General features: G+C 45.9%; 1 protein-coding gene across 5 annotated transcripts in view; it reads left to right on the forward strand.

The window, feature by feature from the left end:
• The first annotated feature begins 9,918 nt into the window (after positions 1–9,918).
• Positions 9,919–24,239, forward strand: part of FXR1 (FMR1 autosomal homolog 1) — a 137,716-nt gene continuing 123,395 nt past the window's right edge. The window contains exon 1 of one of the 5 annotated variants that reach the window (XM_030215747.1): positions 9,919–10,248. In XM_030215747.1, the coding sequence (XP_030071607.1) occupies positions 10,198–10,248 (51 nt within the window). In that variant the 5' untranslated portion in view covers positions 9,919–10,197. Of the gene's footprint in view, positions 10,249–12,283; positions 12,317–22,763; positions 22,868–24,239 lie in introns of those variants that run through there. The other 4 variants (XM_030215744.1, XM_030215749.1, XM_030215745.1 and 1 more) reach the window with 4 other exon arrangements.

The following is a 24,239-nucleotide window of genomic DNA, read 5'->3' on the forward strand; positions in this document are numbered from 1 at the left end:
CACAAAGTAAATGGAGTAACGTCCCTTGCCAATCTGATTTTTTGGCACCGGAACGACCGCACCCAGGCGGATCAGGTTGTCCAAGGTCTGCTGCACTACCACAGCTTGACCGGAGACTTGCAGGGAGAGAGTACAAACCCGTCTCTTAAGGGTTGGCAGAACTCTAGCTTGTAGCCGTCTCTGATGACTTCCAGCACCCACGCGTCTGAAGTTATAGTGGTCCACTCGCCCAGAAACGAGGACAGCCGTCCGCCAATCTGCACTGGGGCGTGGACCAAGGCCCCGTCATTGGGTACGAGACCCTGGGGGAGGACCGGAGGGAGCACCTCCGGGACGGCGGTCTCTGCGAAAGGAATGCTGCTTGGGGGAGAAATTCCTCTTGAAGGAAGAGGGGGCAGAGGAACCCGACTTGCCCGGGCGGTACCGATGGGCTTCCTGCAACCGTCCTCTGGAGGTATCGGGACGAGTACTAACCCGAGCCCTGACCTCTGGTAATTTCTTGCCCTTAGACGTGCCGAGATCGGTCACGATTTTGTCCAGCTCGACCCCAAAGAGCAGCTTGCCTTTAAAAGGCAATCTAGCCAGGCGGGATTTAGAGGCGTGGTCAGCAGACCAATGTTTCAGCCAAAGCCACCGCCGCGCAGAGACTGTCTGAGCCATGCCTTTAGCTGAGGCTCTCCAGACATCATACAGCAAGTCTGCCAAATAGGCTAAGCCCGATTCCAGGGCCGGCCAATCAGCCCTCAAGGAATGATCTGAGGGGGAAGCCCGCTGCACCATAGTCCGGCACGCCCTGGCCACATAGGAGCCGCAAACTGAGGCCTGCAAACTTAAAGCAGCTGCCTCAAAGGACGACCTTAAGGTCGCCTCCAATCTTCTGTCTTGGGCGTCCTTTAGGGCCGTGCCACCTTCCACCGGCAACACCGTTTTCTTAGTCACCGCAGTGATTAAAGAATCCACGGTAGGCCACAGATAGGCCTCACGTTCACTCACAGCCAAAGGATAGAGGCGGGACATAGCCCTAGCCACTTTAAGGCTCGTTTCCGGGACATCCCATTGAGCCGCAATTAAGGTGTGCATGGCATCATGCACGTGGAAGGTTCTAGGCGGGCGCTTCGTCCCCAGCATAATGGCAGAGCCAACAGGGGCTGAGGGAGAGACGTCCTCCGGAGAGGAAATCTTCAAAGTGTCCATGGCCTGTAACAACAGGTTGGGCAAATCCTCTGGGCTAAAAAGCCGCGCTGCAGAGGGGTCATCCGCTCCATCCGAGCGGGGATCTATCTCCTCCAAGGAATCCGCAAAGGATCGTTGGGAGACCTCAGACACGCTGCCCTCATCTACATCGGAGGAGACAAAAGTCCTCCAAGGCCTGGAAATCAACCCGAGGGCGTTTACCTCTGGGAACCTCAACCTCTTTATCCGAAGAGGGAGCAGGGGCAGCGTTTTGCATGAGGAAAGCCTGATGCAGCAGCAAAACAAACTCGGGGGAGAAACCCCCCAGACTGTGCACTTCCGCAGCCTGGGCAACAGCCCTAGACGCACTCTCAACCGGCGCTCGCAATAGCGGGGGAGAGACATGCTGCGCATCCAAGATGGCGTCCGGCGCGAAACTCCGTGAAGGAGCCGCGCGGGAAGAACGGCGCTTAACTTTAGCCGCTTTTGTGCCGTCGCCCAAATTAAGGGCGTTCATGGCATTAATGTCTCCAACCTCAAGGGCGGCCCCGAAGAAGCCGTCCGAGCCGCGTGGCCTGCCAAGATGGCGGAGGCGAGGAGCGGGGGATGGGCGTTTATGGCGGGAAAAAACCGCCACGCCGAAGGAACGACCGGGACATTCATCGGTCACTAAACTATCACCCATCAAGGGCAAATCAGGTTGTAAAACCCCCGCATCCCCTCTAGAAGCGCTCCAGCGATCCGGGGAGCGACCCTTTGCGCCCTCGCCCTCCGACGCCATTGCCACGAGGAGAAGAATCGGGGAACCCCCTGCCCGCTATAAAAAGGTAAAATTACCTGCTTGCCGCTCCGAGCTGTAACGAACTGGTGTCCCAGTGAGTAGCTGCAATGAACGTTTAAAGAAACGTCGAATTAAACGCCTTTAAAGACGTTAAAAAATTTTTTTTTTTTTTTTTAAACGGAGCCAGCGGGAGGGGGGAGAAAAGAGGGACCTGGCACCACCAGGTTTGCACTTGCTCAAAAGAGCCCTCAACCCCAGGCCTCAACAAAACCTAAGGATTAGGCTTGGAGGCCTAGCCAGAGCTGCTGCTGTGTGTGACCACCACCTGCTGAGATAGAGAACATACTGAGGAGTTTCCGGCAGCACATGACCACATATAGGGAGGCAAAAGTTTGCTCTCTATCTCCACCTGCTGGTAGATGGACACAACCCACCAGTCTATGGATTGATCAGCTTGATGATATGGAAGTTGCTTATCCTAGAAATAATCAGTGGCTTTTCCCAAGTCCATTTTAATAATGGCTTATGGACTTTTCTTTTAGGAAGCCATTCAAACCTTTTTTAAACCCCCTAGCTGCTTTTACAACATTCTCTGGCAACGAATTCCAGAGTTTAATTACACGAGTGAAGAAATATTTTCTCTGATTCGTTTTAAACTTACTACTACTTTGTAGCTTCATTGTGTGCCCCCTAGTCCTAGTATTTTTGGAAAGACTAAACAAGCGATTCACTTCTACCTGTTCCACTCCACTCAGTATTTTATATACCTCTATCATATCTCCCATCAACCGTCTTTTCTCTAAGCTGAAGAGCCCAAGCTGTTTCAGCCTTTTCTCATAAGGAAGTCATCCCATCCCCTTTATCATTTTCGTCGCTCTTCTCTGTACCTTTTCTAATTCCACTATATATTTTTTGAAATTCAGTGACCAAAATTGCACACAGTATTCAAGGTGTGGTCACACCGTGGAGCGATACAAAGGCATTATAACATCCTCGTTTTTATTTTCCATTCCTTTCCTAATAATACTTAACATTCTATTTGCTTTCTTTGCCACCGCAGCTCACTGAGCAGGGTTTCAAAGTATCATCAATGATGACTCCTAGGATCCTTTTCTTGGTTGGTGACTACTAACGTGGAGCCTTGCATCACATAGCTATAGTTTGCGTTCCTCGTTCCCACATGCATCACTTTGCACTTGCTCACATTAAACATCATCTGCCATTCGGATGCCCAGTCTCGTAAGGTCGTCTTGCAATTTTTCACAATCCTCTTGCGTTTAACAACTTTGAATAGCTTTGTGTCATTGGCAAATTTAATTACCTCACTAGTTATTCCCATTATCTAGATCATTGACGACAATGACCTAGACTACATCTCCCACCAAATTTCCCATGCTTATCCCATGTCCCACCTCCTTCCGCCTCATCAACCACTCCCTCCAATGCTCACCTACCCTTGCTCATACTTCTCCTACTCCCTTCACTCTTGCCCATCTCTACCTACCTATTTCTTTTACTATTCTGATAATACTTAACTTTTTTTCTTCTTCAATACTCTGTAATCCTTGTTACTATGTAAGCCGCATTGAACCTGCTTTAAGTGGGAAAGTGCGGGGTACAAATGTAATAATAAATAAATAAATACATTTATAAATATGTTAAAAAGCAGCGGTCCTAACACAGACCCCTGCAGAACCCCACTATTTACCCTTCTCCATTGAGAATACTGACCATTTAACCCTACCCTCTGTTTTCTATCCTTTAACCAGTTTTTAATCCACAATAGAACATTACATCTTATCCCATGACTTTCCAATTTCTTCTGTGATGACATTTTAAGTATCATTCTATATCATAATATGTATTATTATTTGGATATGTTTACTGCTGTAGTTGTTTATTGCCTATGTCTACTGCTTACTTTTGCTGTACCGTGCCTTGAGTACATTCCTTCAAAAGGCGATATATAAATCCTAACAAATCAACTAAGAGGCCATTTTAACCTTTAGCGCCTGACACAGCTTAAAATGGTATATCATGGGACGTGCTCAGGTATCCTGCAGTAACTGCCAAATTAGCGTGTTACAAAATATCTTTCTTTTCTTTTTTTTGAGGGTTGTGTCATGGGGCAGAGTGGGTGTTCCTGCACCATTCAGATAGGGACCCTTTTACTAAGTGGCGGAAAGCCCACCGTGGGCTTACCGTGCACCAATCTGGAGCTACTTCCTGCCCAATGCAGGTGCCGGCAGTAGTTCCACCCCAGTGCACGGCATTTCTGGTGCTAGCGGAAATATTTTAAAAATATTTCTGCAGGGAGTTACCCGGCAGTAATCGGGCAGCGTCGCACGCTACCCAGTTACTGCTGGGTTAGCGCAGCAATGGGTGGTGGTAAGTGCTCCCTCCCCGCATGGTCATGTCTTTTTTCAGACTTTTTACCCTCTGTGGGGTTACCTGGCAGTAATCAGGCAGCGTTGCGTGTTACCCAGTTACCGCTGGGACACAGCGAGAGTCCTTACCGCCACCTTAATTGGTGGCGGTAAGTGCTCCTCCCCCGCATGGCCATGTGGTAAGAGCAATCTTACTGCATGGCCATGTCTTGAGTGGCAAAAACAGCCACTGCCATTAGCGCAGGGCCATTTTTACTGCAGCTTACTGGCCGCGTGCTGATGACATTGGTGCAAGGCCATTAATACAAAATATGCAAAAAGGCCATTTATATAGCTGCAGTAAAAATAGCATTAGCATAGGAGAAAAGGCAGCGTAAAGGCAAGCTAAGGCCACTTTTTGCCACAGCTTAGTAAAAGGACCCCTAAATAAATAAATAAAATGTTGCCTTTTAAGGGGTTTTATTTATATTGTGCTGTTTGTGTATTATATCTATGGTATGCTACATTATTGTTATCATTTATATTCTGCTAACATTTATCATATTTCTGTTAGATTAATGTTTTACTGTGCTGTTAAAATGTATATTTCTGCTACCGTATCATGTCCTTCTGTTACAAGAATTTAATTTGCCTATCTGCAAGTTTACCACATTGATTATATTTTATGCTTACATTTGGTCATTTATATCAAGCTATATCTGTTGTACACTGTCTTGAGTGAATCTCTTCATAAGGTTAACAAATCCAAACAGATAAATTCTTGTGTTAGGCACTGATTTTCTGCCAGGACCCCAACTCAGAACATGTGCTTCCTTTTTTCCCCTTTTGCAGCTGAAATAAAAGGTGAAATCTAGGGCGGAAATAGAATTTTGGCAACCATAGGCAAGACTAGACAGCTGCACGAGGGGGTTGGTAAGGAAGTGTCACATTTTGGAGCCCAGGAGAAGAGCAGAAGACTATAACGTCACAGTGGCACTTTGTTTAAGCAACACATGCAAATTACTCTTATGTAAATAGGAACAGGCTCCTCTTTGGCCTAGGAAGTATTTGAGACTTTTAATATTTGGTACCCTAGACAGTTATCTATGCCTAAATCCAAAGTTGGTGGCAGCTCCTGTTCAATTTTTGTTTTTCCAGAAAATTAACACTGCTTGCGTTATTTCAATTAAAGGTTTATGCAATTTGCAAAAACCCGGTGCTATCCTGGACCAGCATCACCTTTTGAAACGGAAACACAAACTGGCAGCACACTGTTTTGAAGCACACTGACTAGACCAGGGGTAGGCAACTCCGGTCCTCGAGAGCCGCAGGCAGGTCAGGTTTTCAGGATATCCACAATGAATATGCAGGAGATCGATTTGCATAACATGGAGGCAGTGCTTGCAAATCTATCTCCTGCATATTCATTGTGGATATCCTGAAAACCTGACCTGCCCTGCAGCTCTCGAGGACCGGAATTGCCTACCCCTGGACTAGATCAATGCTTCTCAACCCAGTCCTCGAGACACACCTAGTCCAATCAGGTTTTCAGGATATCCACAATGAATATGCATGAGATAGATTTACATACCAAGGAGGCAGTGCATGCAAATCTATCTCATGCATATTCTTTGTGGATATCCTGAAAACCTGGTGGCATTAAATGTCTCTCAAGGACTGGATTGAGAAGCACTGGACTAGACTGTAAACAGCAAAGAACAGAACAATTACTGAACAAAGTACCAAATGAAAAATTGTTTAAATCTATGGAAAATAAAGAGGAATACAAAAAGAAGGAAATATAAGACAGATGAGAAAACTGGAAAAAAAACAAACAGTTGCATGGTCAATATTTGAAAAATACAGAAGGAATTGCGGACAAAAACTTAACATGAAATGAATTCAGAATGTAAGTCTAAAAAAAAGAAACAAAAGCAGTAATTTTTGCTGCTCAAGAACAAAAGATTCAAACAAATGTCATGAAGAAATTAAAAAAAAAAAAAGAGCAGGTATAAGTTTAGACTGTGTGAAAAAAAAAAGAGGAAACTGTAGACCACATTACCAGTGGCTGCAGCATAATTGTCCAAACTGAATACAGGAAACAACATAACACAGTCCACTTTGGGGAGGTTTAAATGGTAGACGCTTATTCACAGTTCCATTTCTTTGTATTTTATCTTTGATGCCTCATTTTTATCTGTCATACTTGCTTGACACCTTATTGTAAGTCGCACTGAACTCTTACGGGAATAATAGCGACTCATAAGAAATAAAGTAAAGATTAATTTACTGGCAGTTCAATGAGGAAATATGCATCCAGCATGACTAAATATTATTGGGAACATGAAATTAAAGATAAAATCATAAAAAATGAGATTGCAAAAATATTGACGGATTTTAGAATCCAAGTTGATAGACAGATTACAATACACCAGATATTTATTTATTTATTTATTTATGACATTTATATCCCACAATATTGCCGCCCATGGGCAGGCTCAATGTGGCGTACAATAATTAATAAGCAAACAATAGTACAAAGTACAGTGGACAAGGTCACAGGAGAGAGAGAGAAATAACGAAGGAGGGAGAGGAAGAGAGGGGAGGTGACAAATTATCACAGAGGGAGCCGCAGGCTAAAAGGGTATGGCGCCTGTTGGGTTCTTAGCGTATGCACTGCCAAAAAGGAAGGTCTTGAGCCGCTTCTTGAAGGTCGGGTGATCTGAAGTGAATTTGACCTCACGGGGCAACCCGTTCCACAACTGAGTGCCGAGATAAGGAAAAGAGGAGCCATAGATGGTCTTATATTTGAGGCCATGAGGAACAGGGTAGTGGAGGTTGAGGTACGAGCGGGCCGACCTTCGGGAGTTCTTGGGCGGCAGGTTAATGAGATATAACAGTGGAAGAACTGAAATCCATATGGGGCCCTGTTTACTAAGCTCCTCTAGCGTTTTTAGTGTGCGCTAACGCTGAAGACATCCATATATTCCTATGGGTGTCTCTATCATTAGCGCATGGTAAAAACGCTAGCGCACCTTAGTACAGAGGGCCCTTGGTTTGTTGAAGTGTGAATACCAGGTGATGCTTGGGTTGGAGAAAAAGAATTGGAAAGGATCCTGAAGTACTGGGATTCACAATTTGAAATTGGAAGAATCTGGAAAAACAAATCATCGGTGGTACCAATAATAATTGGAGCTCTGGGAGCCGCATCACAGAGGGAATCAATTAGGGCCTCTTTTACCAAAGCTGGTGTGGCAATGCTGACAAAGCCCATTCACATTGAATGGGTTTTGTCGGCATTGCTGCGTAGGAATCGCTAGCATGGTTTGGTAAAAGAGGCACTTAACTTGGAAGGCCTACTACCTTATCAACTTCTAAGATCAGCCTTATTCACAACTGAATAGATTAGTGATAATTCATTGTTTTTAAAGCAGGTGACCAATGTGACAGCCAGGAGCAGTGCTGGATAAAGTAGATGGTGCCCGGAGCCCTGGACAATAAGGGGGTCATACTCCAATGATGTAGCCAGTTTGGTTTAGTCATGTGGAAACTCTGCACAGTGGTGAAAGGCAAAATTTGTGCAGAATACTGCACAAGCACTGGCATCAGCAGCTCTCCTCAATCTCTCTCCCCCTCTGCCATAAAGATTGTGTAGCAAGAGGAGGAGGAAGTGAATGACAGAACATCGGGCCATTTCCTTCTCCTCTCCCAACCAGCCTAGACCCACTGTACCTGAATGTAACTCACCTTCAGCTACTACTGAAAAGGCATGAGCAAAAGCCAAAAAAAGAAAAAAAAGAAAAATTGAATCTCAGAGTTGTACAGAGGCTCACAAGGTTCACATGAACAGCCAGGCCTAGGATGGCAGAGGGGGAGTTAATGGCCTGATTTGCAGTCATGCTCCTTCTTTTCTTGCTGCCTTATCAGAAGTGGGGTGAGTACCAAGAGGTGAGGGTCACTGGAGTAGGCTTGAGGGGCGTGCCATGGGGGGGGGGGGGGGGGGGGGGACAGGAAGAGAGCAAGGCTGAGTGTGTGCCATGGGGATAAGATGGAGGCACCAATGGGAACATGCCATGGGTGGGATGGGAGGGGTACAGCAAGGTGTATGTCATGGGAGGGGGGAGAGAAATTTGAGTGTGCCATGGGGATGGGAGGGGCAGTGAAAGCTGAGAATGTACCATATGGATGGGGGAGGGACTAAACAAGCTGTGTTATTGGGAGTGATCAAACGAGGGTGTGCGTGTGCCATAGGGGAGAGAAACAATGAAAGATGGGGAAGGGAGAATGTGTGTGTGTGTGGGGGGTGGGGTGGGGGTTCTGTATTTAAGAAGAGGAAGAATAAGAGGCCTTATGATGGGGGAATTCTGACAAAAAAAAAAGAAATTGCAGAATTCTGCACTGTAGGCTGTAGCCATAGGCACCGACTCTGTGGGTGCTCGAGCACTCCCAATATTTCACCCACCAGACGTTCGTTCCCACCCTCCCTCCGAGTTCCAGGGTCGTTGTCCCTCCCTTCCTCCCTTTGAGTTCCAGGCCCCCTCCCTCCGAATTTTAAAAGTCATCTTGACTTACCTCGTCGGGGTTACGGCGGCAGCGGTAAAAAGCATGCAGGCTCGGTGCTTACTTCAGTTTTCCCTTCTCTCTCTCTCAGCTCTGGTCCCGCCCTTGCGGAAACAGGAAATGAGGGCGGGACCAGAGCTGAGAGAGAGAGAAGGGAAAACTGAAGTAAGCGCCGAGCCTGCATGCTTTTTACTGCTGCTGCCGTAACCCCGAGGTAAGTCAAGATGACTTTTAAAATTCGGAGGGAGGAGGCCTGGAACTCGAAGGGAGGAAGGGAGGGACGATGACCCTGGAACTCGGGGGGGGGGGGGGGGGGACCTGTGGAACTTGGAGGGAGGGGGAGGGACCCTGGAACTGGGGGGGAGGGGGGGACGAGGTAGGGGGAAATGCACTTGTAAAAAAAAAAAAATTTCAGCACCCCCCAATCGTTTTGAAAAGTTGGCTCCTATGGCTTTAGCGCCTGGGTTTTGAGCATCAGCCTGTTGGCCAGCTGGACCCACATGGTTTTCTAACTTCTTCACTGTTGGTACAGTCTGTTTGTATGTTGTATAACTGAAACTCACTGACAGCTACACAGCTCTGAAAGAAGACAAGAGAGGTTGTTCTGGAGTCAGAGCACCAGCCTCTAGATAATGTTGGTGCAAAAGAGAAGACGCTTATAGAGTCACATCTGGGGTCAAGGAGGGCTGCTGCTGCTATTACCCGCCCCCAACGTTCTTGCAATGAAGAACACGGGCATACATATTGCACCACGATACCTTTACAATTCTTACATCTTCGGCCAGGACTTTGTGGAAGCGCCACAACCAGTCAAAAGACTTTTTTTTTTTCACTTTAGGATCCCCCCTGAGGCCTCCAATGGAACGATCCAACCGCCATGCCCAGTGCGTAATGCCAGCCGCCAGCACTCGCGAGGGGGGGGGGGGGGGGTGGTGCGCTCTGTCCCGAGCTTCTCCCCTCCTCCTCCCCCACCCCCCGGCGCTATGCTGTGCTACGCCTGGCTTCTCCACTGCCTGTCCGTGTGGGCGCTGTGCTGCGTGTGCCTGTGCGCCTGCAGCGGGGCGTTGTGCGTCGCCCTGTGGACGCTGTGGTGCGCCGTGTGCGTCTGTGTGAATTTGGTGGCGGCGTGGGTCGCGTGGGGGGCAGGGTGAGGAGGGGGCTCCTGCGTTCGGTGCTGCTGGCTGGGCACAGCCGGTGGTGGTGGTGGGCACAGCTTCTCCCCGCTCCGCCTCCCTCCTTTCCTCACTCTACTCACACACTTCTTTGACGCTGGAAACTTTCTAGAAAGCGTTCCCGTCGGCCTTTGCGGTTCCCAACATGGAGGAAATGACTGTGGAAGTGCGCGGCTCCAACGGAGCCTTCTACAAGGTATTAGTAACAACAACAATAGCGGCGCCACGGCGGGGGCCGGGAGGGGAGGTGGCTACGGGACGCCAGCGCGGCCTCGCCGCCGAACCTCGCTGGTTGCTCATCTTTTTCTTCCGTTTTGAAATGTCCGTGTGGGGTATTTTGTTTTTTTTTTGGGGGGGGGGGGGGGGGGCCTGGGTATAGGAAGAATAACTGGAATGTCAGGAGCCAACGGTTGGCTCCTTTCCTCCTCCTTTCCCTCGGGCTGCATGTGTTGTGGCCATGGACCCGGAGGGTCGGGAGTCACCCTTTTAATATTATTATTTTCAGTCGCGGCCCTTTGCATTATTTTACTCACCACGGTGTAGATAGACGTATATATATTATTTTTCTTTTCCAAAGGCGAATAGAGCTTGAAGGCGCCGCCGGGTGCTCAGTGTTACGTGACGGTTGCTATGCAGCTTGCAGAGAGAGTAGGCCTTGCGCCTGCTGAAAGAAGAGAGAGTTTCTTTTGCAAAGGCCTGGGACAGACACATTTAAATCGTTCAAGAATAACTGAACGAACAAAACAAAAAAAATCCTTTTTCTTTTAAAGTGGAGACGGTAGTGTTTAAAAAAAAAAAAAATTATTATTTTTTTTCTTCCGATGATTGAGGTTTCAGTAGGCAGGGGGAAGGATTTGATGGAATTATAAAGGTGACGACTGCAGCATTTTTGCTCATCGCAAAGATAGCTTAAGTATGCTGCCAGGATCTTACAATATCAGTAGCAGAGTAGGCCAGCTGTTCCTTGTCAGTCTGCTCGGACTAGGCGTGTTGTCAGCTATGTGACATATTTTAGAGGCCTGGCTATTTTTAAACGGTTCCCCACTTGTGTCGGTATACCTTACGGTGGCTTATCGGTAGCAAACGTACAGTATGTTTTTGGTAATATTAAACAAACAATACTGCATTCTGCAGGCGAAACAGGATAAAAGACTGAGGCTTACAAATCTTACCGAAGAAAGTACAAGTATCAGTTTCGTTTCTTTCTGGGCAGTGTACGTGCAGATCAGATATCACCAGATAACTAAATGTAACAAAGTACATTACAAACTGATATTACAAGTTTTCTTTTAATAGAAAGCAAGTGGATGGTAAACTAATACGGAAACATTATAAACAGCACATGTTCTAGGTAAAAGTAATTAATCATACTTGTCTATAGTAAGTACTGAACTACTAGCTTTAATATTTTTATACTTTACAGATAGTAGTGGTTCTCAAATTATTTCTATGTGTAATCTGTCAAAGATAACATCAAAGGGCCTCCCACAAAAAGAAAAATTAACTTCACTCAGCTTTTTCGTACGTTTAGTTTTAAAACTACATTTTACAGTAGACAATAATAGTAATAGAGCTAGAACAGCTATACTTCTGGCATCTGACATTAAAAATAGACCGTGTTTGGTTTTTGGGCTGGTTAAGTGTCAGTTCTACATTTTATAATGTAGTTTGAGAACTTTTATATATAAACCCATAATGAATTAGTTTTCTGACATCGTAATTCATAAATGAAACAATGTTAATAAATCTTGAACATTAATCAATTATTGGTATGTGTAAGAAAAGATCTTGTATGAATTTCAGATTAACAGTGTAGGATTGAGATGCAGGTGAGAGTCAACATCATGAGCAGGTTCTAGATTTAAAGTAACTCTTAAGAAATAAAAAGAATGATTACCCTGTTATAAAAATAATCATTCTGAGATTTTCTTGTGTAAAGAGTTTAGGTAGGACTCCTTTTACAAAACTGTTCTACCATTACCGGCAGGCTGACTGCGAAGTAGCTCATGGGAATAGAATGGGCTTTTTCACAAGTAGTGTAGCCTTGTAAAAGAAGCCCTTAATGTTTGTTAATACATGGGTTGAAATAGATTTGGATGTTTATCATTTGAGCCTCCAGTGCTCCTAATGTCATAAAAATGATTTTTTCAAGATGTTGAAACTGGATACAACAGTGAGCGTACAAATTGTTTGAGACCAATGGCCTGGCTTAAACGTGAGCGATGTGCAGAACTAACCCATTTAGCATGGACAAACAGAAAAAGGTGATGTACTTGACTACAATAACACTTTTCCAATCTACAATTTAGGACTCTGTTTACAAAGGCGCGCTAGCATTTTTAGCACGCGCTAACTATGTAGATGTCCATAATTTTCCTATGAGCGTCTACACAGCGCACGCTAATTTTTAGCACGCACTAAAAATGCTAGTGCACCTTTGTAAACAGCCCTAAGTTGCCACCCAATATGGCTACATAGATATGGTTTTCTAACAGTAAGCTGTAACAATAATGTAACATTACAATAAATCTGATTGGTTAGCTTGTCAGGTTTGCAATAGGCTTGTGCAGCCATATTTGATACTATTTTGGAATTGTCCTTGGTGCCCAGTCATTGAACGTTCCTTTTACTAAGCTGCAGTAAAATGGCCAATTTTTGTATTAATAGCTATAGCTTTAATGCATGGCCATTAAAAAAAATACTGCATGAGCACAGACTGTCACCCATTTTGTAGGCGATAAAGGCGTATGCAGTATCCTGTATTAACCAGTTAGTGCATGCTAAGGTAGATACGCTGTCAGTGCATGCTAAGGTAGATATGCTGTTTAGTGCAGGCATGCCCATTTTCTGCCCTCTCAAAAAAAAAAAAATTAGTGCAATTACCACAGGACGCCTAAGTGGCCTGTAGTGTGCTATGTTAGGCATGTAAGCGCTTAATACAGCTCATTAAAAGGCAGAGCTGTGAAGTCGTCATAGAGTTGGTAAAAATGTACCGACTCCAGCTTCAAAATAAAAAACATATAATATATGGTAAATTTATCTTTTTATACTTATCTTTGTCCTGGATCGAAAGTTCTGTCTAACAGTGCTTTAGATCCAGAGCAAAAAATGTAAAGCCTAATATCCGTAGGAGTTGGAGTCAGCTGGTAGAAAAATAGAGGAATGGGAGTTGGTTTGGTGTCTTGACTCCAAGCCCTGCTAAAAGGACAGCTAAGCATTTATCCCCCTAAGACATCCATAGAAGTGGAGAAAAGCCATAGTGAATCAGGCCTTTAGTTTTTGTGGACATTTTGGAAGAATTATTGGTTAAAGTTATAGTGGTCACAGCATTGAATGCTAGGTAGATACTCTTAGTGTAATTTTACATGCGCTGTGTGAAATATCTTTGAAAATAGTGACAAGATAAATGACTTACTTATACAGAGGATAAAACATTTTACTATATAAATAATAAATGTTACCACCGTCCAAAATTAAATTCAAATTTCAGTACAAAATTAGAGATTTCCAAATGTCCTTGACATGGAATAGTTGTTGTATGGCTTTTATCTGTTTGCCAGCAGTTTCCTTCAGAGTAATGTCTCCAAATGGGTTGATTTGTGCATACTATGACAGTAATAAACCTAAGTACCAGAGTATCTGGAGTATGATCTCAGATTTACTGCTAATGCTCACTATAGTACTTAACATCCTTTGAGGTTCCAGCTCAGGCTAACCTGGCCTCTGTTAGGCTGACTAGTGCAAGCATCTGGAGCTGTTCTGCTTATAACACATTCCTCCAGATCAACCCTTCTCCTTTCAGCAAAAGTCCCTGGACAGTTGCCACTAACCAAACTGCATCTCCCTTTGGAACCTGGCTAATTTGGTCTCTGTCTGATTTACAGGTGGTGGTGTTGAGTAATGATTGATTCACTTTTCCCAGGCATTATGCAGGCTTTCACTGCAACACTCCTGGGTGGCTTGGTGTTTCAGTCCAAGTATCTTGCATTATAGCGTACTACATTTCCTCAGAGCCATCAGGCCTATTGTATTGTGTGGTTTAATCAGTGCTTCCCAAATTGTGGATTGTATCGTGATCTCTGTTGAAACTCTGTCCTGAAACTGCATAGGCATTTCAGGATCTGGCGTGTGTTTGTGTCCTGTGTTGAAAACAGTCCCTATCTCCCTGGAGGGCTCAGGTTCCCGATGTCCTGGGTTTTCTGCAGCAGGGCCTGGAAAAGGCTGGATTTTGAGCTCCCAGAGGGTGCAGGTAGCTATGTTGTCCAGCTTTCGGGGGAAGCTGAAGGGCTTTGCATAGAGCGGTATCTTTGTTTCTGAAGGAGTGACTCATTTGTGCTCCCACCTCTTCTTCCTTCCTTTCCTTCTTGGGACCTCAGTCTGGGCGCTGCCCAAGGCTCTGTTTTAGCTCCTGCACTTAGCTTTCATCAAGAATCTTACCATCAAGATGGTATTTTTGGTGGCAATCACCACTGCTAGAAGGGTTTCAGAATTGCAGGCCTGTCATGTTGGGATCCCTAACTCTCTTTCTTAGAGGATTCTGTGTCCTTGTGCATGATACCATCCTTTCTTCCCAAGGTAGTGTCTCCCGTTCCATGTGAATAAGGAGGTTTGTTTGTCCTCTTTTTGTTGCGCAGAGATCGTTGCGGGAGGATCAGAGGCTTCAAATTCTGGACGTCTGGAGGACGCTGCTTAGGTACCTAAAGGAGATGAATGAGTTTTGTCTCTCGGACCACCTCTTTGTACCTTTCCATAGCCCACAGAAGGGCCAGGCAACTTTGAAGGCCTCCATTGCAAGGTGGATTAAGGGGGCTATTGAGTTTGCTTACATTGGCAAGAATTGTCCGGTGTCTCGGGCTCTAAGCCAACTTTACTAGGGCTCAGGCTGATTCCTGGGCAGGTGCCTGGGCAATATCCCCTGAGGAGATCTGCAGGGCGGTGACTTTGTCGCTACTTCATTCCTTTAACTACTACAGATTGGACGTGCTGGCCAGCGCCTGCTCAGACTGGCAGAGCTGTCATTTGGGAAGGCCTTGTCTTCCCCTGCCCAATAGGTCATCATCGGTATATCATATTGGTTCAGAACAGTGGAACTAATGCAAAGAAAGGAGGAATTATATTATACCTGATTAATTAATTTATAACTGATAATTTTATTTATTTAGTGATATTGACATTGTTCTGAAGTCCCATATTTGGAAGACCTCGGCCTGGGGGGAAACTCTGTGTTTCCTTTTTAGTGCTTCAGCTGTACAGGTTCCTGTGATATGGCTATATCCTGATATAGTGAGTGCCATTGTGTGGTGGTTTGCTCACTTGGTTACTACAGTTGCAGTGGTTGGTTGGGCCACGGGTGTGTTAAAGAGAGTTTCCTTAGCGTCCCTCCAGACCGGCCCAGGATTGGACTGATGGGATGCGCACTCCTTCCAGCAGGTGGAAACTGAGAAGATCTGACTAAGAGCCAATAAGAGCCCTGGCCATGTGACCTAGATTCAGTATATTCTCAGTCTCTAGCAAGTGGAAGGAGGTGAGCCCTTAGTCTCCTCTCTTTCTCGCTCTCTTAAAGAAGGAAATAACAGCTGTATTGAAAAAAAATTGTAGTAACCAGGTACTTGTGTTCTGTGCTCCGGGTTTCTGTTGTTCAGAAGGGTGCTGCATTCGGGGCTCCCGGGTCCCTCCCCCTTCTTCCTCCCCTATTATTCTCCTGCTGTTTAGGCTGCTAGTATCAGCTGGGAAGAGCTCTACCCCTTCGGAGGAAGGGTTTTTAAGCTTGGGAGAGGCAGCCACACTGTTAAAAAAAAAAAAACAAACGTTCTAAGAGCAGCCATTTCTCCCCTTGGCCCGAACGAGCAGAGTAGCTGCTTTGGCGCCCCAGACAGCCGCGCTGTTTTCAGTATCTCGCTCTGCTGGTAGTGTGGTTATAAAGCAAAAAAAAATCTACTGGGGAGGTTTCACTGTGCGCCGCGATGTCAAAGAATGGCGCCGGTGTAGTGTGTGTCAGTGGCGGGGAGTTGGCGCGTCTGGCTCCTGCAAGTACTGTACTGCAGTGGATTCAGCGTCGGCTTCCTCCTTGTTAGTCTCTTCTGCCGTGGTTCCTCCGGCGCCGGCGGTGTCAGCACCTGAGTCAATCTTGGTGGGAAAAGTTTTCAGTTTGTCAGGACTGCACCTGGTGCTGTTTGGGCAGGTCCTTCTACTTCTCAGCCCTCAGATAGCTCGGTAGTGTCTCTCCCTTAGGCTTTTCGACCTCAGGAGGGAGGTTTTTCCCCCTATTCGTTCTTCAGATGTATCAAGCCTTTTTGTTAAAGAAATCAAGTGCAGAGGTCTTTTCTCTTCTGTTTCTCCTTCGGGAGGTGTTCAGACAAGGGGTTTAGCTCCTGTAAAGAGGGCTTGGGGGTTGTGGGATCTCCAGGAAGATCAGCTGTCTGATCCAGATGTAGATTTGCCTTTGTTGGAGGAGATGGAAGGCATGGATGATCAGCAACCACAGGATCCTCTCCCTGTTAGCCTAGGTGTGGAGTCTTTTCCCCCGGGAGACGACCCTACAGTGGTACTGATTTTTCCTAAGGATGATCTGCAGGAGCTTATTTCCCTAGTGGCTTCTACCCTTTGTTTTGAAGATGAGCAGCCTTTGGTTCCCGAGGTCTGCAAGGTTGACCTGCTATTAAAGGGCATACGGCGATCAGGTAAGACCTTTTCTATGCACCAGGATAAAAGGGACATTATTCAGGCCCAGTGGGATGTGCCTGATTCTCCTTTTCGCTTAGCTAGATCTGTGCTGTTCCTTTATCCGGTTCCAGAGGAGGATAGATCTCTTCTTAAGATCCCTGTCATGGACGCAGTGGTCTCGGCTTTTATGAAACTTAATACGGTCCCTGTCGATGGTGGTACTGCCCTTTGAGATGTTCAGGATCGTAGGGTGGACACTCTTGAAAGCAAGTTTTGATGTCTCTGACTGTCCAGGCGGCAGTCTGGTTCCTTGGTAGCTTGAGCCTGCTTCCATTGGGCTGAATCTTAGATTGTCAGATGATTCCACTTCTATAGATGCTGAGGTGGCCAAGAATGAGATGGGTGCTGCCAAATTTTTTTTTACTGGAACAATTTTATCCTGTTGTATTATGTAATTTTCTAGTAACTTTGTTAGCCACATTGAGCCCGCATAAGCTGGGAAAATGTGGGATACAAGTGAACCAAATAAATTTTAGCGGATGCTTTATATGATTTGTTGAGGGATTCTTCAAAGTCTGTAGCCTTGGGGGTCACGGCCCTCCGTTCCTTTTGGTTAAGAGATTGGGCGGCGGACGCAGCCTCCAAGTCCAAGCTAAGTAAGCTTTCCTTTAAAAATTCTTTTCTGTTTGGTGACAAATTGGATAAATTGGTTCGTAGCCTAGGAGATACGAAAGTGCTTAGCCTCCCGGAAGACAGGCCTAAACCTGCTGGGCGGAGTACGGTGTTCAGCCGGTGTTGTGGTCGTGATTTTTGTTGTTTTCAGTCAGGTAGAGGGACACAAGCTCAGAGGTCCAGATTCTTCCAGAGGTCTCAATCCTTTTGGGGTTCACGCCGACGGGGGCGAGATTCCGGCCTCTCTTTGCCTTCCTCTGCTTGGCCTTCCCAATGAAGGTATGCTGGCCCCTCCTCTGTTTCCAGTGGAGCCTCGGCTCTCACAATTTCTTCAGAGGTGGACCCAGATTACCTCCGACCAGTGAGTTTTAGAGGTTATTCGCGATGGGTATGCCTTAGAATTCGCACGGCCTCTTTCCGACATCTTTTTGGAGTCTTCCTGCCTGTCTTGCCTGAAGGCGAGTGTGGTGCGGGATACTCTACTAAGACTGGATATTCACGCTATTTGTCCCGTGCTGGCCTCAGAACTCAGACAGGGTCGTTATTCCATTTACTTTGTGGTTCCAAAGAAAGAGTGTTCCCTGCGACCTATTCTAGATTTCAAGGTGGTCAACCGAGCTCTCAAAGTATCCAGTTTTTGAATGGAGACCCTTCAGTCCTTAAGTGTTTGTCAGAAAAGGAGAATTTCTCATGGCTTTGTACCAGACAATCTTCATATTCCGATCCGGTCTGGTCATCAAAGGTTTCTCCGTTTCGTGGTTCTTGGTCACCATTTTCAGTTTTGGGCTCTTCTGTTTGGTCTGGCTATGGCTCCTCGCATGTTCACCAAGGTGATGGTGGTAGTGGCGACCGCCCTCAGGAAAGAGGGCATTTTAGTACTTTCGTATCTGGACAACTGGTTGATCCGAGCCAAATCATATCAGGAGAGTGTGCAGGCCACAGCTCGGGTGGTTCAGTTCCTGCAGTCCCTTGGCTGGGTAGTCAACTTCACAAAAAGCTGGCTGGTTCCTTCTCAGTCTCTGGAGTATTTGGGGGTCTGCTTCGACACGGCGCATAGTCAAATTTTTCTGCCTCCGACCAGAGTTCTTAAGTTACGGTCACAGATTCAGAACTTGTTGAAGAAGTTTGTTCCCAGTGCTGGGGATTATCTACAGGTGTTGGGTTCTGTGACAGCGACAATAGAAGTGGTCCCTTGGGCCAGGGTGCACATGAGACCGCTTCAGTCTTCCCTCTTGGCCAGGTGGTCTCCTCAGTCAGAGTCTGGAGAAGAGGTTGCCTTTTCGGCTCAGGCGCGCCGCACTCTTTTCTTGTGGATGCATATGAGCAATCTCAACAAGGGGATGCCCCTTGAGGTGCCCCAGTGGATTGTGGTGACAACGGACTCGAGTCTCAGAGGTTGGGGAGCCCACTTCCGGGGGAAGTTCGCTCAGGGCCTTTGGATTCCCTAAGAGAACTCCCTGTTAATCAATCTGTTGGAAACCAGGGCAGTTCGGCTGGTGCTGGAAGCATTCTCTTCAATGCTAAGCATAGCTGCGGTTCACATCCTTTCAGACAACACGACCATAGTGGCCCATGTCTAAAGACAGGAAGGAACCAGAAGTCACCTCTTACAGTAGGAGTCGGCGAAGCTCATGGCCTGGGTGGAGTCTCTTCTGTTCTCTCTCTCAGCCTCGCATGTAGCAGGAGAGGAGAACATTCAAGTGGATTTTCTCAGCTGTCACACCCTCGATCCGGGGGAGTGGTCTCTCAGCGGGCATTCCGAATGATAACGGATCAGTGGGGCATTCGCAACGAGTCAGAACTCGAAGGTACCTCTGTTCTACAGTTGCAGAAAGGAGATCAAGACAGAAGGAATAGATGCCCTTCAGCCGTGGCCTCTGGGTCTTTATGCGTTCCCGTCGTGGCCTCTTCTGGGGCGACTCATTCACAGGATTGATACACATGGAGGTCCAGTTGTCTTGGTGACTCCGAATTGGCCTCACAGGCCATGGTATACGGATCTCATGCGTCTTTGCTCTGCTCCTCCGCTCCGGTTTCCAGATCAAGTCGATCTTCTGGTCCAAGGACCGACTCTTCATCCAGACCTGGCACGATTTTTGTCTTACGGCCTAGCTCTTGAATGTGCCCGCATGTTGAAGAGGGCTTACTCTTCACAAGTCGTTTCCACCATGCTCTGGTCGCGTCGTCAGTTAACGTCTCTGAGTTATGTTAGGACTTGGAGGGTCTTTGAGGGTTGGTGTTTGGAGTGGCGCCTGGCACCTCTGGGCTTCTGTGGTGGAGATGCTAGATTTTTTGCAACAGGGTTTTGAGAAAGGTTTGACTCTTGCTTCCCTAAAGGTGCGGGTTGCGGCTTTATCCTGTTTTCGTGGGAAAGTGCAAGGTCGGTCCTTGGCTAGTCATCCAGATGTGTCTTGTTTTCTGAGAGCAGTCAGTTTCATTCGTCCTCCGGTCAGAGACATCTTTCCATCCTGGGACCTGAACTTGGTGCTTTCCGCTCTTACTAGACCGCCCTTTGAACCTCTGTCATTGTGTTCCCTTAAGGGATTTGAGATTCTGAGACTCAAAGTAGTTTTTCTGGTGGTGATTGCTTCGGCTAGGTGAGTGTCTTGTTGCAGGCCCTTTTCTGTTGATCTCCTTTCTTGCAGTTTTCTAAGGAACTAGTGATTTTGCGTCCGGTACCCTCATTTCTTCCTAAGGTGCTCTCTCGTTTTCATCTCTCCCAGTCTGTAGTTTTGCCGGTTTTGGGTTCCTCAGGTTTGGAAGATCAGAAGAAGCTGCGAATGCTGGATGTTAGGAGAGTGCTCAAACATTATCTTAGGGTTACAGAAGGTATTAGACACTCAGACCGGCCTTTTCTACTCTTTGGGGGTCCTCGCAAAGGTTTGGCGGCTTCCAAGCTTACTATTTCAAGGCGGCTTAAAGATGTGATAGCTTTAGCTTATCTTTTGCGGGTAAACCGGTTACAGAAAAGCTCAAGGCCCACTTGACGAGGGGTCAAGCTGCTTCTTGGGTGGAGAGGTTGTTGGTTTCTCCCGTGGACATTTGTAAAGCAGCGACTTGGGCTTCCTTGCATTCCTTTTCTAAGCACTACAGGCTTGATGTCCAATGTCGTCAAGAAGCTGGCTTTGGGGCTTGGGTACTTACGGCAGGCTTGCTGGGGTCCCTTCCCTAACGGTACTGCTTTGTTACGTCCCATCAGTCCAACGTTGGGCAGGTCCAGAGGGACGCTGATTTGCTTTTCTTTAGTCCCTCCCGTCAGTACAGTTCAAGAATTGATTAGTTTCTCGAAGAGGTAGTTGGTTTTGAAGTCTTTGTTTCGGGTTAGTTTTGGTTAGAGAAGTCCTGGATGGAGCTACTCTGTGCATTTTTCTTCAAAGTTTACAAAAAAAAAAAAAGAAAGTATATAGAGTTGCTCTGCAAACTTCTTCCTGGGGTGGATTACATTTGCACTTATGAGGCACAGAGGTTTACTGGGCCTTCGCTAGCATGATGTTCTTAGTGCTTTGGTGGCTGCTCAGAATCCCGGTAGCGCAGAAGGGAGTTCCTTTTTCCTGCTTTTAAGAATATACTTAATCTAGATCACATGTCCAGGGCTCTTATTGATCTTCTCAGTCTCCACCTGCTGGAAAGCGTGCACAACCCATCAGTCCAATCCTGGGCTGGTCTGGAGGGACTAAAGGAAATCAAATTAACAGGTAAGGTCTAATTTCTCCTTTTGCTGCTTGACAGGTGCATACTGAATTGTACCGGGGAGCACCATAGTTTATACTGGTGATGTCACTGGCAGAATTCAGTTTGCTCTACCGCAACCTGCTGGTAGGAAGGGATAACATCCATTAGCTCAGAACAGTGTCGCTATCTAAAGAAAAGACAATTGTCAGGTATCTCCAGCTTTTGGGCTGCAGGATGTGAAAAACATCAGTTATGGAGGTTTGCAAGAGTCTTTGGGAATCCCCTGCAGATCCGCGGGGTTCGGGAGTGTACCAGCCTCTCAGTGATCACCTACTTACCCAGAGTCCCCCAGGACACCCAAGTACCGTCTTCTTCTCCCTTCAGTAATTCAGTGCAGCCGTTCTTGCTGTTTGCCCGGGCTGATTCAGCAAGGCTCACACTGACACGTGCAGAAGCCAGCAGTGTCGGAGATCTACTGACGTATGTGTGTGCTGTCCTCCATGTGTAGTTGGGCCGTTCTGTGTCGGTGTGAAGCTTGTTGCATCATCCTGGGCAAAGAACAAGTGCGGGTTGCTGAATTATTGAAGGGAGAAGGGTGCGGTTCTGGGCAGGTAGGTGGTCACCGAGAGGCTTGTAGTCATACACTTCACTGATCTATTCTTAGACAAAATTGTTGGTTTTCTTTGTATGTAGGGATGAAATCGTCAACTTTTCTAAGCTCATCCTTTTAGCAATTTTTCTCTATCTGGGCCCACCAGCTTCCCAGAACATCCCCAAGACTCTCCCTGTCATCTTGCTCTTCTCAAGGCTCATCTCTTCTCGCTGATTTGCAGTCCAGTATATCACATTCAGTGGTGAGAGTTACAGATTGTGATGCAAATGCATTTGTTAAATCTTGGATGAATAGCAAACATAGGTTGACTAGAGATACAAGAGTGCAGCAAAAATCAGCCAGAGCATTCTGCAGAAATCAATTGGCCATATGGAATTTACTGTAAAGAATGTTGTATGTTTTAATATTTGTAAATTGGTTGCTAAACATATCCTTTTGTATCGATTAAAATGTATAATAAAGTTGTGTATGATACATTCATATATACAGATTTTTTTTTTTTGGGGGGGGGGGAGGGAGGCGCGAGAGCCTGTTAAACATTTACCAGCACACCACTGGTCCCATTCTACAGATCCTATATTACACAAAACTTTGAAAAATGAAAGTTGCCCTCCCAAACTTTTATAGCCTTTATCTGTTATTTGTAACCCCACTTTTGGAGTCCACCTAGAGCTGGAAGATCAAAAGGGAGTTAGACATCTCGAAATAAAAATATAAGTGAACACACAAAACAAATGGAATATCACACTGGACCACAAATTTTCTGGTTTTTAGAAAGAGGTGACATCATTGATCCTAATAGGGATTCTGGGTTTGCATAGATTGCTGTGATCAGGAATGGAACATTTGTTTTTTTGTTTTGAGCACCAGCCAGAAGTGAGGTGATAGTTTTCATTGCTGTCTGATCAAAACTAATTACTTTTCATTTAACCTTCATATGTAAAGTCTCACATAACTTTTGTTGTTTAAATGAAGATATTGTAATGAATAAAAAATGAACATCAATGCTTGAAACTTGCGCTTCCATTATATGTATTTACTTTTCTATGTAGTTACTACTGTTCGCCACACATTTCTGCCAACGATGGACAAGTTTTTGAAAGCTGTTGCGAAAGAACTGCACACCTTGATTCTTCAACCAGTTGCCCACAGTCCTTTCCACCTCTTCATTCGAGTCTAACAAATGCCCCTGAAGGTATTCCTTCAATTTTGCAAAAAGATGAAAATGGCATGGCACAATCTCTGGGCTGTATGGTGGATAAGGGTAACTGTGAGACCCCATCTTCGCCACTGCCTCTGTGGTGGTACTTGCTGTGTGAGCCCTAGTATTGTCAAGTTACAACAAAATTTCCTTTCTGTTCTTCTGAACGCTTCTCAATTGTTCTTTCAAAGTTTTCTGGGTTGCATTGTAAAGCTTTGAGTGATCCTCTGATTGTCCTTACAAGTTCATCAAAGTTTCTTGTGTGAGACTTTTACATTGCTGTCGCTGGTCAACCACTTCGTTTTTGATCACAAATCAGCCCTTCCTGATTCACAATCTTTACATTCTTTTTTACTCACATCAACACAGTCATCACTATAAACAACTTGCATGCAGTGGTAAATTTCAGTTGGAGGTACTCCTTCAACAATCAGAATTTTTATCATGGCACCTTGCTTATATCACCCTGACGAGCATTTACTGCATGCTTCCATTTCACAAGAAATAGCAAAATAGCCTTTTCACACGCACTTCTCGCCAACAGAGGTGAAGGGTACCCTTGTATATTGTTCCTCTTCATGGGCTGCTCCCCCCCCTTTTTTTTTTTTGCTGCAGCAGCGCTCTCTTCTGGATCTCTTCTCGCATTGGCTGCTGATGCTCATCCTGGCCTTGGGCCTCTTCACTTGTGGTTTTCTTACAGGTCAGTGACACAAATCTGCTTCTATTTTCCTATTGCAGCTAACTTAGAAATCCCATAGTCACTCAGATGTGTATGGTTAGGAGGGAGGTATCTTCAAAGGATATTTACAAAACAAGGAAGTTGGATAACTCAACAGGGAGGTTTGTAGCATCCTTGATGTGGTGCCTTTATTTTATATTTGTTTTAGAAAATTTGCTGTGCTCTTTCTTGTCTTATCGTCTAACTTTGCTCTGTTTCATCATTGATTTGGGTGGCCACATCCTTTGAATCTTTTATCATGCACTGACTTTTAGATGCTTAGCCTTTTCCAGCTTTCTTTGGTTATTGCTTTAGTCTTTCATTTCTTCTTATTCTCTTACACCAGTTCAAACCTATGGGTTATGTTCTCCTGTCAGCAGATGGAGGCAGAGGTGTAAAGATTCTGATGACATCAGTATAACAGGTGGTGCAGCCAGAAATACTCCAGTATTTTTCTGCTCCTACAGATGGTTTAGGTTGACTATTGTAGTAGTTTGTTTTTCCTCAGCTTTTGGGCCAGATTCCTTCAAACCTTGAGCTACAGCCCATGGCTCTGTGATAGAAGTCTTGCTGATGGCCTACCTCCCAAGACATGAGCTACAGTGAGGACCCCTTTTCCTGCAGGCTGTATTGTGGGGGAAGCAGTGG

Source organism: Microcaecilia unicolor, chromosome 10 (genome assembly GCF_901765095.1).
Source record: "Microcaecilia unicolor chromosome 10, aMicUni1.1, whole genome shotgun sequence".
NCBI classification, from domain to species: Eukaryota; Metazoa; Chordata; class Amphibia; order Gymnophiona; family Siphonopidae; genus Microcaecilia; species Microcaecilia unicolor.